The sequence below is a fragment of the Oryza brachyantha genome, chromosome 12 (genome assembly GCF_000231095.2).
Source record: "Oryza brachyantha chromosome 12, ObraRS2, whole genome shotgun sequence".
NCBI classification, from domain to species: Eukaryota; Viridiplantae; Streptophyta; class Magnoliopsida; order Poales; family Poaceae; genus Oryza; species Oryza brachyantha.
In genome coordinates, this window is record NC_023174.2 from 15942107 (window position 1) to 15960675 (window position 18569).

The following is an 18569-nucleotide window of genomic DNA, read 5'->3' on the forward strand; positions in this document are numbered from 1 at the left end:
GATTATGGATTTAGCGGGTGTAGTTACTGTACGGTGTGGCACTCGTATGTACTCATTTTTCACTTTCAAACAGTGTGGCGTTTCGATCTACTAATATTCACAGTTGAAGTATTGACAATAAGCCCCAAGAAATAAAAATGCAAAAGCTAATAGCAAAAACTTTTTATTGTTTATCAGATGCTAACACCATATAATGTCTTATACTTAACCATGCCAAATTATAACACATTCTAACAAAAATATACTATTATCAGGATAGATGGGATGCTATTATACAATATCCTAAGGTAACAAACATGATACTCGCTGGTACTATCCGATACCAGAGCAATACCAGCTGGTACCTTATCGATAATAACTAATATTTAAAATATAAATGATGCATTAAAATATCTCAATTTTGATAAAAAGATAAATTTATAATTTATAAAAATGAAAAAATCTAACAAAGTAACAAATTGAGCGGTTGCTACTAGTGAAAAAAAGTAGTCTTGTCCCCACAACATGTGTTGTATATTATATTTTAGCATTTTTCGTTTTTCTTTTCATGTGTTGGCTTTGCAAGGTATTATGATCATATGATCAATTGAGCGTTGTTCTTTTCATAGTGCCTTAACCTTTTTAAAGACATCACATCATACACGTTTTTAAGTCTCAACTAAAACACATGACCATGACCATGTAGTACACCCTACACTAGGGTGCACATCTAAGGCAAGAAGCATATCATGGCAGGAGCAGCAAGAGCAATTGACTAGGATTATGTGTGTCATATATGGATATTTTAGCATTTTTCGTTTTTCTTTTCATGCAGGTATTATGATCATATGATCAATTAAGCGTTATTCTTTTCCCGGTGCCTTAACCTTCTTGAAGACATCACATCATACACGTCTTTTAGGTCTCAGCTAAAACACATGACCATGTAGTGCACCCTACACTAGGGTACACATCCAAGGCAACAAGCACATCATGGCAGGAGCAGCAAGAGCAATTGACTAGGATTATGTATGTTATATATGGATATCTCGTCAATATAGAGGTGATACTTGGAGCGTGTTAATATTGTTCCCAATAAATACTTGGTATCTCATTATATTTCTTGATCATTAATAAAAAGTTTACCTACCAATAAAATAACCACATATATGATTAGCACAGACTCAATATTTTTCCTTTGAAACATCTATATGTGCACAATACATATTTTATAAATTCGTATTATCTCCATGGCTTACCATAAGATAATATAATCGACTCTAAATTTATACTCCTCCTTTTTTTAATAAGCATCATTAATTTTTGATTAACTTTGGACCATTCGTTTTATTAAAAAATTATATAATTATTAATTGTTTTATAGTTTTATTTATTATTAAAGTAATCTTAATAATAATTTATAATTTTACATATTTAGTATATTTAATTTTTTATAAGACGAACGGTCGTTAAAGGCGTCAATTAAAAAAAATATAAAAAGGCTATGGGGACTGACCTGACGTCTTACCGCACCAGCTTTCGCCGGCTCGCACTGACGCTCCCCTCGCCGCCGCCGACGCCGGCGGCGGCACATTCTCCCGCCATTGCCTGTCACGCTCATAGCCACCAAACACTTGCCTGTCCGGGGAGGACCGTGCGTCATGCCTAGGCACCTAACCAAGAGCCCCTTGCTCCTGTTGCATCGCCCTCTCCTCCTGCAGCCCCGCCGCTTCTGCAGCACAGCCACGTCCTCGCCCGCCGCCGGCGAGCCTATCTCCTCCGTATCCGCTGGACGAGAGGCTTCCCGTGACGATGACCTCGCGGAGGAGTCGAGGAGCCGGCTCGTGCGCGACACCTGCAGGCTGCTCGAGCTCCGCGAGTCGTGGAGCCCGAAGCTGGAGGCCCAGCTCCGCCACCTCCTCCGCGTGATGTCGCCGCCCCAGGTCCGCGCCGTGCTCCGCGCGCAGGCGCGGGAGGACGTCCGCCGCGCGTTCGAGTTCTTCCGCTGGGCCGACCGCCAGTGGCGCTACCGCCACGCCCCGGAGGTGTTCGACGAAATGCTGAGCCTGCTCAGCCACACCAGGCTCCATGACCCCGCCCGCCGCGTCATGCGCCTCATGATACGTCGTGGTGTGCGGCGGGGACCCCAGCAGTTTGCGCAGCTCATGCTCTCGTACAGCCGTGCTGGGAAGCTCCGCTCTGCCATGCGCGTGCTCCAGCTCATGCAGAAGGATGGGTGCGCGCCTGACATATCGATATGCAACATGGCAGTGAATGTCCTTGTGGTGGCTGGGCGTGTGGACAAGGCGCTTGACTTCTCTGAACGGATGTGCCGTGTTGGGGTTGAGCCAGACGTAGTCACATACAATTGCCTTATCAAGGGTTTATGTGGCGCTCGGCGGGTTGTTGATGCACTTGAGATGATCAATGTAATGCTGCAAAATGGGTGCCCTCCTGATAAGATTACCTACTATACAGTGATGAGCTTCTTGTGCAAGGAGAAGAGGGTGGAGGAGATCCGAGGTTTGCTTCAAAGGATGAGGAATGATGCGGGTCTATTTCCTGATCAGGTCACTTATAATATGCTCATCCACGTGCTCGCAAAGCATGGCCATGCAGATGAGGCATTGGAATTCTTGAGGGAATCAGAGGGAAAAAGATTCCGAGTGGACGAGGTTGGATATAGTGCAATTGTGCACTCATTTTGCTTGAATGGGAGGATGTCGGCGGCGAAGGAGATTATAGGTGAGATGATCTCAAAGGGCTGTCGTCCTGATGTTGTGACATACAGTGCTGTTGTTGATGGATTTTGTCGCATCGGTGAACTCGATCAAGCAAGAAAGATGATGAAGCATATGTACAAGAATGATTGCAAGCCAAACACAGTCACACATACTTCTCTGTTAAATGGGCTCTGCAAAGTTGGGAAAACTTCAGAGGCCTGGGAATTGCTAAATAAAAGTGAAGAGGAGTGGTGGACTCCAAGTGATATAACATACAGCGTTGTGATGCATGGATTTAGAAGAGAAGGGAAACTAAAGGAATCATGTGATGTGGTAGTGCAGATGTTGCAGAAGGGTTTCTTCCTTACAACAGTGGAGATTAACTTATTGATCCATGCTCTATGCAAGGAAGGAAAGCCAGCAGAGGCTAAAGACTTCATGGAACAGTGCCAGAGCAAAGGCTGTACAATTAATGTTGTTAATTTCACTACTGTGATTCATGGATTTTCTCGGCAGGGTGATTTGGAATCGGCACTCTCTTTGCTGGATGACATGTATCTGAGCAACAGGCATCCTGATGTTGTAACTTACACTGTTGTTGTTGATGCTTTGGGAAAGGAAGGCAGATTAAAAGAAGCCACAGGGCTTGTAGAGAAAATGCTCAATAGAGGTTTACTCCCTACACCTGTTACATACAGGACAGTGATACATAGGTATTGTGAGAAGGGCAATGTGGAAGACTTGCTCAATCTACTGGATAAAATGTTAGCAAGACAAGAGTTGAAGAGTGCATACAATCAGGTTATTGAGAAGCTATGTGCATTTGGTAAACTTAATGAGGCTTATAGTCTCCTCCACAAGATACTGAGAACCACTTCAGTGAGAGATGCTCAGACATGCCACATTCTGATGGAGAGTTTTCTTAATAGAGGCCTCGCACTTCAGTCATACAATGTGGCTTGTCGTATGTTCCGGAGAAATTTAATTCCTGATGTTAAATTATGCCAAAAAGTTGACAATCAGCTGGCCTCAGAGAAAAACAAACCAGCTCCCAGAAAACTCATGGTTAAGTTTGCTGAAAGAGGTCTTCTGAAACCAGTAAGACAAGATAGCAATTGATTTACAACATATGTAACTAATTGTTTTTCTTGATAAGATGTTTAAGATTATAAAACAAGCAATTGTGATGGTCAGAGCCAGAGGCATCATACTAAATGCTGGAAAGCTCGTTCTTTTGCTTCTGAAATCTGAATGCAATTCAGGCTTTCAATTCACCTCTCCTGAACTGTCAGCTTCCTAGTTATCTATGTTCGGTCATGCCTCAGTACCTGAACGGTGCTCATACACAATCTCTTCAGGTGTTTTTCTATATTATAGCAGCAACTTTCTTGGTTTCCTTTGGCTTGGCATGTTTTTGTGGCTGGAGCCTTGAAATTATAGGTTTCCCTCCTTTTTGCTATTGTCGCATAAGAAGGTACAACTGGCGCAAGAGAGGATGTGGTTGCATTTTGATCTGCTAGACCCTCCACCTCTTCTCCCCCTTCTTCCTCTTCCAAGATTATTGGTCAGCATCTTTTGTTCTTGTTCAACTGATCATGCATTTGTTGCATGAGTGCTTTGGTAGTTTTGCTACAAACTAATATATCTGAATAGCCACCTGCAAGATGTTGCTTCAGCCTTGTAGCCCTACCTTTAATAACCTTTCCACAAAGATTGCATGTCACAAAGTCTCTATTTCCAATAACTGTCCAATAGCCATACTGCCAAACCGGATCCTTTGAATTTCCCGGCCTCCGTTTTGGATCTCATAATTAGCATTAGAGGCTGCAACTGAACTTGTCATCTTGGCTGTTGCGTAAAACAACCCACTGATATAAAATATACAACTGAACTAGCAATTAGTAAACAAAAATAGCAGATCAACGCAGCAAGTACTAACATTTATACCCTAGAGTATTATACTAATCTACCATCAGCACACCACACAATACACATGCGTACTTAAATATATTAATCTGTAACTAAAACACAACTACACATGCATACTTGCATTTTTTTTTTTGAAGGAATACTTGCATATTTGTAATCTGCCACTAGCAAAAGTAAACTTTGCAACAATATTAACACGCAGATCAACAACTAGATATGTATATAATCATTTAACTAGACATTAGTTTAATATTCAGAGGAGAAGAGCATTAAATACAGAGGACAGGGTCATGGAGTAAGGGAGGGGAAAGGAACAGCGGGGAAGGGTTTAGGGATGCAGACGATCAGGAGATGAAGATTGAAGAAACGAACTTTTAGAACAAAGAATCAGAGATAGATGGTCACAGTAAAGCAGAGGAGCAGATGAAGGTGGACACCCTACACAATCTGGCAAGGCGTGGCACCTGACTTCACAGCAACCAAGTCATTCACAGCAGCGAATAGACTGGTAGGTCTGGCACTTGAAGGTTTGTTAGCTGCTATTCAAAACTCAAAAGAGCTATGAATCTTTGCAGGTCTATAAATGCATTGGTCCATTGTGGAGTATATTGAGCAAAGCACTTAAGGAGAGGAGACAATGGAGGAAAGTAGCAGCGCACTGTCGCCATTGCTGGACGTTGATGAATCATCGGCCGCATCAGAGGAGCTGCTGCGCCGGGAACACCTGCCATGGAACGTTCTGTCGCGGCTGGCGGCATGGGAAGCCGGCAACCTGTGGCGCATCTCGTGGGCGTCCATCCTCATCACGCTCTTGAGCTTCACCCTCAGCCTCGTCACCCAGATGTTCGTCGGCCACCTCGGCGAGCTTCAGCTTGCTGGCGCCTCCATCACCAACATTGGCATTCAGGGCCTAGCCTATGGCATCATGGTAATCAACTACCTGAACGTTGATTTCTTGCATTCTGGCTGCTTGGCGTGTAAAAGCATTATGATGTGCATGCTGCTTGCATGCAATGCTGCAGATTGGCATGGCGAGCGCGGTGCAGACGGTGTGCGGCCAGGCGTACGGCGCCAGGAAGTACAGGGCCATGGGCATCGTGTGCCAGAGGGCGCTGGTGCTCCAGTTCGCGACGGCCGTCGTCATCGCCTTCCTCTACTGGTACGCCGGCCCTTTCCTGCTGCTCATCGGGCAGGCCGCGGACGTGGCGGCGGAGGGGCAGCTGTATGCTCGTGGTTTGGTGCCGCAGCTGCTCGCATTCGCGCTCTTCTGCCCGATGCAGAGGTTCTTGCAGGCCCAGAACATCGTCAACCCCGTGGCGTACATCACGCTGGCCGTGCTGATCTTCCACGTCCTCATCTCGTGGGTGGCCGTGTTCGTGCTCGGGTTCGGGCTCCTCGGCGCGGCGTTGACGCTGAGCTTCTCCTGGTGGGTGCTCGTGGCATTGACGTGGGGGTTCATGGTCTGGACTCCAGCATGTAAGGAGACGTGGACTGGACTGTCTGTGCTCGCGTTGAGGGGGCTATGGGGATACGCCAAGCTCGCCTTCGCGTCAGCCGTCATGCTAGCGTGAGTGATCGACTTATGTTGAGCTATGAGCCATAGTTTCTTGCTAGTTTATGCCCTGTCTTATTGTGTTCTCGGTCAGGTTGGAGATTTGGTATGTGCAAGGATTTGTCCTTCTTACTGGCTTCCTCCCCGACCCAGAGACTGCACTTGATTCTCTCTCTATCTGGTAGTCCAACCAGTTTTCCTCGTGATACTCATTCGTCTTGCAGTTTCAAATATTTGCTTATACATTATTGTGGTGTTCACATATATAGCTCACATCAGTATGTCTTTTGACTCATGTCAGCATCAATTACTGGAACTGGGACTTCCAAATCATGCTTGGTCTGAGCTATGCGGCCAGGTGAGTGCAGATGAAAGGGATAAGACTTCTAAATCCCCTTCATTATTCAAACATTTGCATGAACTTATTATGCAGTATTCGTGTTGGCAATGAGCTTGGAGCGGGCCATCCAAATGTAGCACGGTTCTCGGTCATTGTGGTTATCACAGCAAGCGTCGCCTTCAGCATTCTGGCTACAGTTGTAGTCATAGTTCTGAGGTATCCACTGAGCACACTCTACACGAGCAGCACCACCGTGATCGAGGCTGTCATTACTCTGACACCATTGCTAGCTATCAGCATCTTCTTGAATGGAATTCAGCCAATCCTGTCAGGTGCATTTCACATTGCAGATACGCCTCATACTTTTGCATGTGTTGGCTGACAAGTAGGATATCATTTTATAAGTGAAGAATTGCCCTGATATCATTTGCAGGAGTCGCCGTCGGCAGTGGATGGCAAGTGGTGGTTGCCTATGTCAATGTTGGTGCCTACTACCTGATTGGTCTGCCAATTGGATGTGTCCTAGGATACAAAACGAGTCTGGGAGCAGCTGTAACTACCACTGCTACTTTACTCTTGTTACAGTTTTCACAGAGAGACTGCATGAAATTGAACTAACGACATCTTGATTATGTTACTCAGGGGATCTGGTGGGGATTGATCATAGGGGTCTCTGTGCAGACGGTAGCTTTGATCATTATCACAGCCAGGACTAACTGGGACAATGAGGTGGGCTCTTCAGTTCACTCCTTTGTGGTTTCCATGGAAGCTTCTTTGATCCACTGTGGCAGTGCTCATGGTGATGTGCTGCTCTTGACAGGTGGCCAAGGCGATTCGGCGACTGCGGCAAACCGCCGTGGATGATGGCACGGTTCCCATCGTCGACGGCATCGAGTGATCTGCTCTGCTGTGCCTCCCTGCGAATGGAGCTGAAGACGGCCATAACGGGACTGATATGGAAGCTCGGTGTGGCCATGCAAGGATTTCCTGTGTTCTTTAGCTTTTTAATTTTCAGTTTGTTGCAATTAGTTTTCAGATTCTGGACAATTCTCTTGTAGTATCACGATCGGTAGACGGAAAAAATGGTTTAATTTCGTACAACTATAATATGTGCGACGTCATAGGTTCGTTCATTTATTAGAATAAGCGAAACAACTTCTCAGGAATAGAAATTGTGGGTAGTACAATTAGGTATGCATGTCATTACTATGATAAAAAAACCTTACAATTAATTTTAAAATTATGTTTTAAAATTTAAATTTTGTTTGTGCCTATACGCTGAAGGGTACACACGGACTGCACACTGTTATTGCTCCATAAAAATAGGTTTTCATGACTAGCATTCCCAATTCCCAAATCATGTGCGGCGACCGATAGAATTGCATTACACACTTAGATTGAGTCTGCGATCATGCAAAATGGAGCGTCTTATTAGCATATGATTAATAGAGTTTTAATTATTATAAATTTAAAAAATGGATGTAGTTAATATATACCGTTTGTTTATTGGAAAAACATGCTAATCCCTATTTTCTATAAAGTTATTGTCATTCTCTTTTATCTCTTAAAGCCATATCACCTCAATTGTTTTTAGTATTAGGATGATACATCGAGTATGTAAATTAAGTCATATCATCTTAATTATTTTTAGCCTTAGAATGATATATTAAGAGTATAAATTACATCTCTTCACATCACCTCAATTATTTTTAGCCTTTAGATGATTTATCAAAAGTGTAAATTACATCTTTTTCTCCAAAAGGCACATCATACCACCCAACCATTTATAACTTATGGATAATTAATAAAGACAGAAAATATATAAACAAATGAAAAAATCATATGATAGGTAAGAAATTTCTTTAGAATTCATATCTGTTATATTATTCCACAGTTTTTTCACAGCAACGCGTGGCGTATCCATCTAGTAGAAAAGAGGCGCAATGTAATAAAACTACTGATCGAAACGGGTGATCGAAGGTCGTCGAAATTTTAGAGAATGCTAACTTGCATTATGTGCCCGAGAAATATATTCTCACTTCGATGTTCAGGATCAAAGCCAGACATCTGTAAATTGTAGAAGTTTTTAATAAAAGACTCAATGTTTAGCTATTTAGAAAACATGCTAATATAATAAAAAGATGCACAATCTAACAAAAACAGGCAGATAAGCAAATTGGATTGAAGGCCGTGGAAATTTTAGAGTCACTGAAAGTGTTGGAACGAAGGGGTGTTTAGATTGAGAAAATTTTTGGGAGAAGTGTTACGTCAAATATTTGACCGAATGTTAGAAGTGGTATTCGGATACGAATAAAAAAACGAATTTCACTGCTAGCCTGGAAACTGCGAGACGAATTTTTTGAGCTTAATTAATCCGTCATTAGCACATATTGGTTACTGTAGCACTTATGACTAATCATTGACTAATTAGGCTCAAAAGATTCGTCTCAACATTTCTTTCGTAGCTGTGCAATTAGTTTTTTGATTCATCTATATTTAATGCTTTATTCAGGTGTCCAAAAATTCGATGTGATGTTTTTTGAAAAAAAAATTTAACTAAACAAGGCTTGAATTGGAGCCTAAGCTGGGCCCACTTGTCGGTCCATGTTCCTATAGTCAGCCCGGCCCCACATGACAGCCTCCCCCGACACACGAAAGCCCCAAACCCTTCGTCTCCGCTCCTCTTCGCTCCCCCAACCCAACCCAGCAGCCCTTACACCGGCGGCGGCGGCGGCGGCGGCGTGCTCGTTCCAATGGCGCTCGTCGCCGGCTCCTACGAGCGCTTCATCTGGGGCTTCTCCCTCAAAAGCCTAGCATCCTCCGCCTCCGCCTCCGCCTCCGCCTCCGCCTCTGCCTCCTCGTCGGAAACCCTGTCCCTCGCGCCGCTCTTCTCCTACCCGGCCCACGCGGGGCCCATCCGCTGCGTCGCGGCGGCGCCCCGGGCGGGGCTCGCGGCGTCGGGCGGGTCCGACGACACCGTCCGCCTCTACGACCTCCCCGCCGCCGCCGACCTCGGCCCGCTCCTCGACCCCTCGGCGGCCGTCTCCGCGGTCGCCTTCTACTCCCGCGGCCCCGTCCCGCGCAACCTCCTCGCCGCCTCCGACGACGGCCTGCTCCACCTCTACGACGCCGACGGCTTCGCGCTCCTCGCCTCGATCCGCGTCTTCTCGGCGCGCCACGAGCCCGCCGACGGCCTCGCCGTGCACCCCACGGGGCGGGTCGCGCTCGCCGTCGGCCGCTCGGGTGGCCTCGCGATGCTCAACCTCGTCCGTGGGCGCCGCAGCTTCTCGTGCCGCCTCGAGCGGCCGGCCACGGCGGTCGCCTACGCGGAGGATGGCGCCGGTGGTGACCGATTCGTGATGGCCGCCGAGGAGAAGGTGACCGTGCACGACTCTGAGGACGCTAGGATCATCCATGAGATTGATTGCGGCAAAAGGGTGCTCGCCTTCGCGTCCGCTAAGGTATTACACTATTACCACTCACATCCATATAAACCTACTCACATCCATATAAATTAACCCTAAATGTTTAGGGATTTATGCTAGTTTGCGGCGTAGGTGCTGAGCAATTGTTGAAATTCACTTTGCTCGCTTATATTGTTACTCTCAATGTGGTGAATTAGTTATCATGTAGAGCTTCTTGTTATGTTTTTAGCTATCTAGTTAAAATTTGCCTTAATGCATGAGGTAAAAAGAATCTGCAGATGCTTTATATGATAGTACTCAGGCTGTTGAATTTTAATGAATATGAGCGAGTATGTGATGCTGACTTCTGCATACTGAACGTTTGTTCATGATTCATTTGTTAGAAGGGAGTACTTTACACTGGAGGTGAGGAACGCGGTATTGCTGCTTGGGATCTTTCCAGCGGCAAGGTTACATCACGTATTGAGGGTGCTCATTCAACTCGTGTAAAAGGGATTGTTGTCTTTGATGACAAGAATGATGGATCTGAAGTGTGCAACCTAATTGCTTCGGCCTCATCAGATGGTATAATAAGGATCTGGGATGCTCGGATGATGGCAAACCAGAAGCCTACTCCATTAGCAGAGGCTAACACGAAAGCAAGGCTGACTTGTCTTGCTGGATCATCATTGAAGTGTAAGCTCGCGGAACTTTCATCCATCAATAACATATATTCAACTTTCATTAAATAAATAATATCTATTAGTTTCATAGGAAAGAACTATCCATGATGTTATTTCACCTGTTTTTCTTGAGTTGCTGCTTCAGTAAAATGACATTCTTTTCTGTTCATTTACCTTAATCTATTGTTTCATTGGTTCTTTCAGTAAAGAGTACATATGTTAGCCTTATATGTAGTATCTTCATTTATTGAGATAGATAAGCAACCTGGCTTTCTCTGGGATAATTTGTTATTACTATGGTTACTAAATTTTTGTTAATAACAATTTATTTGTCAAGGAACAGTTGTTTGCTAGTACGTACACTTCTCACTAATCCTGCTTAAATAGTTAAATTCATTCCTTTTCCTCAAACACTGGCATTGCGTTCTATTCTCACCTTAAAATGCTCCCTAACTGTCTATCTGATGTATTTTATCTATCTAAAATAATACCCGTGATGTATTTTGTTTAACAAATCCAGCACTTTTATCTTCTGTTCACTTGTTAAATTTGTTTTTGCTTTTCAAAATAACTCTGATCTAATATATAATTTGCTGGCACTTGATGTGTCTCTTGAAATTTGCAGGAGTTACGGATAAAGCAAAAATGAAGCAGATCTGGAGCTAAACTGTTGAAGTGAGGCCGTAGCACCAATTTTGTAATCTTTAGTTTAGTCTAGTCCCTATAACATATTTGTGTTGGAGAAACACACCGAGAAGCTGAATGTATGGGAATTATGGGAAATGCGTGATAGTCATCAGTTATAAAACATCAACATAGCTTGGCTAAACAGCTTAATGCTTAAGGCAATCACGTGGTTCTGTTGTATCACCAGTTTTCATCAATTTTTTTCTTGACCTAATCGTGAATTTCGATTCTTTTTCTTCATTCACATTGGCACATAACATATTTGTCCTCCGTTGTCTATAACACGTGGGTCCTCATGTGTCTATGGGCCCAGTGACAAATATATTAGTGTCATTTTTAAGTGACAAATATATTAGTGTCATTTTTAAGAGTGACAAAATGTTAATTATTCCGTAAACCTGAGGAAACAAACTGGTAAATAGAGATCTGACCGCCAGATCAAACACTCTCCGGCAATCAAGATCTGGCAGTCAGATCAACCAATCCAATCATCAAACTATGAACACACACAAGAAACAAACCGAAGAGTTCTCTCACAAAATACGCGAGAACTCAAGCACACCACAAAGCTATGAACACCTGAACCACTACCAATCTACAAGTCTCAGTGATCTCACATTTTGCCGAGCTGACAATGACAATGGATGCATCGTCAGAAGCTAGAGTTGCCTGAGGCTGGTCCCGTTGTTCCACCCTCTCTCCTTGTCCCTGTTGTGCTGCACTCCTCCCCGGCCGCCGCTCGCCGGCACTCTCCGCGCTCTCGTCATCCCTCCACCACCACCGCCGGTGGCACCCACGCCGGCGCCGGCCTTCCTCCCTGACTGCGCCGCCATTAGCGGCGGCCTGATGATCACTTTCTTCTGCAGGCTACGCCGCAAGATGCTGTTGATGATCCTCTTGCTCCGGCCGCCGCCTCCGCCCCTGCTGTCGTTGCGGGTGATTACCGGGGGAGAGCTCACCGGCGGTGAGGAGCACTGCTCCGTGATCATGTCGAGAGGCAGCCCCGCCACCGCCGCCGCCGCCGCCGCCGCAGCTGCAGGCTTGGCTGCCGTGGGTAGAGGCAGCATCAGCGAGTTGCGCCGCGGCAGCGGGATCAGCGAGCCCCGGCGGGGAGCAGCCGCCGGCTGCTGCTGCTGAGCTCCGCCGCACAGCGAGACCCTTCTTGCCTTGTTAGGCAACGGGTAAGCTGAAGCTCCATCACACAGGGAGATTCTTCTGGCCTGCAGCTGGCCGGCGCCGCCGTCAGGGTTGTTCTCCTTCTCCGATGACATGGACATCAGCTGGTTGATGCTGTAGGTGTCCGTGTTGCTGTCGGAAAACATCTGCCTCGCGATCCCGAGGTCTTTGTGCAACGCCGGTTTCTCTGCTGCGGAGTTGAGGTTCCTCTCTGCCATGGGGCTCCTCGTCAGGTACGGCGAGCTCTCTAGTTTCATGCTTTGCTGATGCTGGTGCAGGTGATCTTGGGCGATCTTGTTGTCGACATGCTGCCTTGCTATCTTCCTTTCAACCAGTAGCTGTGCTTCCAACTCTTTGATCTAGATATAATGAGAATAACTGTAAGCATGCTAATTCTTCATTCATGCAAGTATCAAAGCAACATGTCTTTTAGAAACCAATGGTGATTATGATTTTCATGCAGCAAAAACATGTTCAGGAAGTAAGCTGGCGCAATCAAGATGCTTGAAGTACCTTCTCTTGGAGATTCATAGTGAGTAGGTCTTTAGCCTTGTTCTTTGCTTCAAGGGATTGAATTGTTTCTTCCATGCTCTTAATCTGAGCATCTTTGTTCTTACTATCCTGTTTGGCTCTCCCAGCCTAGCAGAACCAGCAGTACAGTTTACAAAAACGGAAACTTAAATCTTACTAAAAGCATATATTGACATAGCAGTACTGTACCATCAGTTTATATCTTGACAGTTCACCAACATCAACTTGTTTCCTTGCCTGTCCAAGCTCTATTCCCCGCACTCTGCTCGCAAAGTTGAGCGAGCAAAGAGTTTCACCCACATCATTCTCATTTGGGCTGATCTGAACAAACATCAAAGTCTTGGAGTCTCCACCTGTTTTGGTTGCACACATTATTACTCAAAACTAAAGAATAGATCTAAATCCTACCATCGTGAGAAAATTGTGTACATACTTAGCGAATCCTGCAGCAAGTGTGTTAGCTTTGAGTTCCTGTTAATTCAAGACAATAAATGCTGGTGAGCACCGTGCTTTTATGACACAACTAGAGAAAAATCAATACTTAAGAGTTAAGGGGCAGTAATTTGCAACCTGAAAGGTATATGCTGGCTCTTGGTTGCAAGAGCAGATATAACATCTCCAAGCGCAGAAAGGGACTTGTTAATATTCTGAGCTTCTTTCAGCCGTTCTCCTTGGGCATCTGTCTTTGCCACCCGCTCACTCCCGGCAAGGTCAATTAACCACAATTTACTTTTGGTTTGTTCCCCATTCATCAGGTTTTCTCCTCTGACCATCACACAATGCATACTGAAATACAACATTAAAGAGGTTAGGATTTTGAAATTTACAATTTCAACTTAAACGGCAAAAATGTGTCTAGGAATTGAAGGGGCTGACCAGTGTGATCGGCTGCTATGCTCATTAGCATTCGTTGAACCAACAACTCTAGCTTTGCTTCCAGTTTGCAGGACCTCCCAGGCCTCATTCATATTATTCACGCGTGCTTCAACAAGTCCTGGTACATGATGAACTCCTTCTGCAACCTGCCTTACTTCTAGCCTGTGAAGGAAGTACCATGACATATTGATTCTTGAATGTTGATGATATGTTATAATTCACCAGTAACATACCTTTTTGTTGTTGCACCTGGCTGAGTCCCTGTCAGAAGCAAATCGTGAATCTGTTCATTGTACACTTCCAAAACGCTGACAGTAATCTCATATTGGAAAAGGCCTTGTCTTTCTTTGATAATTCGAAAGAGTTCTTCTAAAGTCCTGTAGTTAACACCTCGAGCACCTTCAATTCCTTCCATTGTAAATGTTTTACCCGTCCCTGTTTGTCCATAAGCAAATATGCAGACATTGTACCCATCCAACACTGAAGTTGCAAAAGGCGCAGTTTTCTCAAAAACCTTTTCTGTAGCAATTGGAGAATGTTACATTGTTAAAAACTTGAGCAGGAATACAAGTTTATAAACTGTAGTTATGAAGTGATTTACCTTGATCCTCTTCAGGGCTGAAGACAGAATCAAATTTGAAAACCTTTTTCGAAGATACATGCCCTCTAACAATGATCTCGCCATCTTTCACAGATTCAAAATCAACTGCCATTGAAGCTCCTTCTTCTATTTCTTCACCATTTAATGGCCGACAACGGCAAAACACTCTTATATTACCTGAGCAATACATACGCAAAAGTAAGTTTTTGTTATCACCATTTTTTGCAGTACCAATAAATCACACTAACAACAGAATAAGCAGGAAACCTTTGAGCTCTATAAGCTTGTTGTAAAGATCTTTGCGTTCCTTTGTCTCCTCAGTGAACTTATCTTTGAGGTCCTTAAACTCGCACTCCAAACTTGCATATTGGCTCACTGTTCCATTGAAGGTATTAGTGTTGTCAAGTCTAGGAAGTGGATAAACATATCAAAGCAACAACCTAATAAAGGAGTGTATAACTGGTTCAGGTGCCACATTTATACCATATTGTCGGATTGTCATAGTCATTTGCGTAGCATCTGCCACAAACTTTTTGCACTCTACCGATTCTTGTAGTAAATTCTGGTGCTCTGTCTTCAACGCCTGTAGTTTTTTATGAATAAAATAAAATAAAATAAGATGTGGTGCTTTGACTTCCCACACAATTATACTATTTGTGCATAGGAAACAAAATTTGAATAATGAACCAGTTACCTTAAATTTCTCGCTCAAATCATTCAACAACAGACACCAGCGACTCTTCTCTTTTACTTGTCCCTCCACAGCAAATGCTGCATGAAGAAAATAAAGTTGGCATTCAGCAAGCATGCTGACTTTGTTGGATGGAATATTTAAACAACTAGATAATTTTCGGTTACACAAATAGCAAATTCCTACAGAACGTTGATCTGACATTTTCTTGTTCAACTATTCATTTCTCCAATCACAGAAGAACTTAATTCGTCGCTACTAGCATAGAAATTGGCCACACAAATTCTGAGTTCTTACCCAATGAGCCGACATGCATCGACTTTCGCATCAGTTCCATTCTCAGCTCGTGCAGGGACGCCTGAGCCTCGTGGCATTCCTTGCTCTTGAGCTCGTTCTCCCTCATCAAGTCCTCCAAAACTCTCCTGCACTCTTCCTTCTCCCTCAGAAGCAGAGAGTACTCCTGCTTGAGCTGGCCACAGCAACTACACTTCCCCTGCAACAAAGACAGTATCTTGCATTACGCACCAAGAACAGCACCGACTTGTTTCTTACCAATTTATCTAAGAATTACCTCATTCTCCTCGGCGTGCAGTGTTTCGTGCACGCTTTGAGGACCCATGGCGGTGTCCAGCGCTCCACCTGCGCCTATGACGGGAGAGATGCCTTCCGGACCGACCTCCGACTCGGCCACGCCATCGTTGGAGGCATCTAAGCCGGCATCGCCATTGGCCGGAGGAGGCGGGTCCTGCGGCGACGGGGCCGAGAAGAGCTCGAGCGGCGCGATCCTGTTCCTGGCGGCGCCCCTCCTGATGTAATCGGGCGTGTCGTGCATCCCGCCGTCGCACGGGACGTCCGACGAGCCGGCGCTGTCGGCCGGCGGCAGCGCCGAAGAATCCTCTGATCACCCCCCACCCACGCACGCACAGCAACAGAATTTCAGATAAAATACTACTCCAGTTCCACGCAGAGCAGAATTCAGAGCATGGGCCGATTCGAGATCTGAAACATGGGCGACCGCACCTTCGCTGCCGCCGCCGTCGTCGTCGTCACCGTAGGGGATGAAGTCGCAGGTCTCTGACATCTTCACCGTCTTCCTAACCGACGCCGACGTCGCCGCCGCCTCCGCCCCCGGCGAGGCATCCCCCGCTGCGCGGTGGTCAGGTCAGCAACAAAACCAAACCAAACCAAATCAAAACCCAAACCCAACAAGCTCACGCGCCGACGGGGCGGCGGCGCACGCCAATCCCAGCCACATACCTATCCGGCCACCGGAGCCTTGGGCCGTGCCGGGATCCCCTCTCCCGCTCCCCTCCTCCTCCATCCACACCCTTCCCTAAACCCACCCACCCCCGCCAAATCCAACCTCCACCTCCACCTCCTCCTCCCGCGCCAAACCCCTCCGAAACCAAAGCCCAAAGGAAGGCGAATCTGCGACCCCAGAGATCTCGAATCGCCCGCCCGCGAGTCGAGGCGCGACGAGGAGAAGAACGGCGGCGACGGCGAGGGCGAGGAATCGGAGGAGGGCGATGAGACGAGGAGCCGACCGTTGCAGTTTTTTTTGGGGGGATTTTATTTCGAATTCGAAATGCGTGCGTGCGGTTATCCAAGGAGGGGGATGATTAGATTAGGGTTTACTAGATTATTATTAGACACGTTGGGTTTGGATGGACGGTCCGGATGCGCCGAGCTGGGAATAATTAAGAGGAGAAATAAAAAGTGGATTTTTGTCTCGTCTTGCTCTGTACTGTAGTGTGTAGAGAGACAGACACACAGTGTAAGAGGAGGCACAATAGCAGGCTATAAACCCGCTATAAGTATATTTTAAATAGATAAGAAGGAAGAGAAAAGAGAAATTGACTACTAATTTGTAACTAGCTGTACACGGACACCAATACGCGAGATCATGTACTAATATTTTGTAAATAACTATTGTATGAATTTGAGCTATTAATTGACTATACCATTAAACTTGCTCAAACGTAGGCGATGTATTGTCATGATTTTCATTCATCGCCCATGTCCTTTCTGTTTGAAATCAAATCACTATGGCGGCGGCTTCGGCTGCGTTAGATTCAGCCCAACGGCTCGAGCTTTTTTTTTTCTGCGCACAAAACGAGAAATGTAATTAGGATATATTTAACTTAAATATTAATTATTTAAAGCTTTAAAATAGATTTATGTAATTTGTTAAAGTAACTTACTTTTTCACGAAATAGACCATTTATCGGTCGAAAACCGTGCTAGTCAAAGGTTTCATCTCTCTTCTCCGGTAAACCTGAGTTGTGGATCAAGATTATAATGTCTCTTTGTTACCGTCTCCATCCTAAAATACTTTATTTTTATTTTCTTTTATTTGTTCTAGTCCCAAGAGACTTTGTTTTGTTTTAAAAAATATTACATTTTGAGTTTGGTAAAATAAGAGACTAACACATTGGGATTTGAAAATGCACGAGACAAATTGATTGGGTTTGAAACAAATGAAGTGTATTCTAGTTTTTATAGCCTTGTTAGATGTATGTCAGGTAGGCTAAAAATAATGTCTCGTGGAACATGTGGAATACAAAAAGTTAGTTTCAATACCAAGGCTGCGTTCATTTGAAGGGGGATGTGGGTTAATTATCCGACGCGGAAAACGTAAAACGTAGTAATAGATTATTACATAATTAATTAATTATTAAAAAATATAAAATAGATTAATATGATCTTTTAAAACAACTTTCCTATTAAAAAAATACACTGTTTAACTGTTCAGAAGCGTGCGTGTGGAAAAAAAGAGTTAAATATCTAACTCGGCCGAACACGCCCAAAAGGTCTATCTACTTGTTTCACAGATCTTGGGAATGCTATACTCCTTCCGGATTTAATTCTAGACACCCACCCAAATATCTAGATTGATTTTTGAAAGCTGTTTTTAGAAGCGTCGAGTTTATGGTGGTCATTGTTTCTGTTTTAAGAGAAAAATACGAAATGATATATTTACAAACAAAACAACAATATATAAATAATCCAAAAGCAATGACTAAAAAGTAGAACTACGATGAAAAAAAAACTAAAGTCAAGTTTAAATTTAAGGTTAAAAATTTAAAATTTGATTTATAAGTATAAGAAAAAGATAAACATGTATTTTACGATGAGACCAATCAAGTGTCATATACACACTTGGATATTTCATGAACGTGTTGCCGTGTAAATATGAGTATAAGACGTGGAGACTAAGAAGAAATTTAGTTCTTCTTTGATTTGAAGAGAAAACATAAGGATTTCATAGGATGATAATTCTAGAAGAATTTTTTACCAACTTAAATTTACATGTTTTTCCCACGGTCCAATTAAACGACCATTCGTGCTTTTTCCATGTTTTTCTCTATTTTATGCTTACATATGTATCAATATCTTG

The 18569-nt window shown here is 44.3% G+C and overlaps 4 protein-coding genes across 6 annotated transcripts; 3 read left to right on the top strand and 1 right to left on the bottom strand.

Moving 5' to 3' along the window:
- The first annotated feature begins 1616 nt into the window (after positions 1-1616).
- Positions 1617-4073, top strand: LOC102702148 (pentatricopeptide repeat-containing protein At1g09900). The gene has a single exon (XM_006664142.3). The coding sequence runs from the start codon at positions 1641-1643 to the stop codon at positions 3819-3821; it is 2181 nt and encodes a 726-aa protein (XP_006664205.1). The 5' UTR covers positions 1617-1640; the 3' UTR covers positions 3822-4073.
- An 837-nt stretch (positions 4074-4910) lies between these two features.
- On the top strand, positions 4911-7702 carry LOC102702428 (protein DETOXIFICATION 41). Its single transcript, XM_006664143.2, has 9 exons — positions 4911-5139; positions 5207-5559; positions 5654-6198; positions 6278-6364; positions 6485-6541; positions 6617-6855; positions 6957-7075; positions 7166-7252; positions 7344-7702. Exons 2-9 carry the CDS (start codon positions 5269-5271, stop codon positions 7419-7421), a joined length of 1503 nt encoding a protein of 500 aa, XP_006664206.1. The 5' UTR covers positions 4911-5139; positions 5207-5268; the 3' UTR covers positions 7422-7702.
- A 1501-nt stretch (positions 7703-9203) lies between these two features.
- Positions 9204-11250, top strand: LOC102717672 (p21-activated protein kinase-interacting protein 1-like). Of its 2 annotated transcripts, none has more exons than XM_040529327.1 (3): positions 9204-9984; positions 10335-10623; positions 11236-11250. In XM_040529327.1, coding segments are annotated over exons 1-3 (999 nt in total). In that variant the 5' UTR covers positions 9204-9276; the 3' UTR covers positions 11238-11250. The 2 variants fall into 2 exon arrangements, with proteins under 2 accessions (XP_040385261.1, XP_015698370.2); XM_015842884.2 differs by having other exon boundaries at positions 9205-9984; positions 10332-10623.
- A 414-nt stretch (positions 11251-11664) lies between these two features.
- On the bottom strand, positions 11665-16468 carry LOC102717952 (kinesin-like protein KIN-14R). Of its 2 annotated transcripts, XM_040529326.1 has the most exons (15): positions 16430-16468; positions 16193-16318; positions 15744-16069; positions 15470-15665; positions 15176-15252; positions 14965-15064; positions 14749-14856; positions 14482-14658; positions 14114-14399; positions 13881-14042; positions 13575-13790; positions 13438-13475; positions 13194-13357; positions 12987-13112; positions 11665-12832 (listed from the first exon to the last, which is right to left on the bottom strand). In XM_040529326.1, exons 2-15 carry the CDS (start codon positions 16251-16253, stop codon positions 11957-11959), a joined length of 2913 nt encoding a protein of 970 aa, XP_040385260.1. In that variant the 5' UTR covers positions 16254-16318; positions 16430-16468; the 3' UTR covers positions 11665-11956. The 2 variants fall into 2 exon arrangements, with proteins under 2 accessions (XP_040385260.1, XP_040385259.1); XM_040529325.1 differs by having other exon boundaries at positions 14965-15252.
- Positions 16469-18569: the final 2101 nt, after the last annotated feature.

What these genes read in the sequence shown, in the direction of transcription:
- LOC102702148 (XM_006664142.3), top strand. Translation starts at nt 1,641, where the DNA reads ATGCCTAGGCACCTAACCAAGAGCCCCTTGCTCCTGTTGCATCGCCCT.
- LOC102702428 (XM_006664143.2), top strand. Translation starts at nt 5,269, where the DNA reads ATGGAGGAAAGTAGCAGCGCACTGTCGCCATTGCTGGACGTTGATGAA. An exon ending in AATTCAGCCAATCCTGTCAG is followed by an intron (nt 6,856 to 6,956) that starts GTGCATTTCACA and finishes TATCATTTGCAG; the next exon opens with GAGTCGCCGTCGGCAGTGGA. An exon ending in GGACTAACTGGGACAATGAG is followed by an intron (nt 7,253 to 7,343) that starts GTGGGCTCTTCA and finishes TGCTCTTGACAG; the next exon opens with GTGGCCAAGGCGATTCGGCG.
- LOC102717672 (XM_015842884.2), top strand. Translation starts at nt 9,277, where the DNA reads ATGGCGCTCGTCGCCGGCTCCTACGAGCGCTTCATCTGGGGCTTCTCC. An exon ending in TCGCCTTCGCGTCCGCTAAG is followed by an intron (nt 9,985 to 10,331) that starts GTATTACACTAT and finishes TTCATTTGTTAG; the next exon opens with AAGGGAGTACTTTACACTGG.
- LOC102717952 (XM_040529325.1), bottom strand. Translation starts at nt 16,253, where the DNA reads ATGTCAGAGACCTGCGACTTCATCCCCTACGGTGACGACGACGACGGC. An exon ending in CGACGGCGGCGGCAGCGAAG is followed by an intron (nt 16,070 to 16,192) that starts GTGCGGTCGCCC and finishes GGGGGTGATCAG; the next exon opens with AGGATTCTTCGGCGCTGCCG. An exon ending in CTATGAATCTCCAAGAGAAG is followed by an intron (nt 12,833 to 12,986) that starts GTACTTCAAGCA and finishes CATTATATCTAG; the next exon opens with ATCAAAGAGTTGGAAGCACA.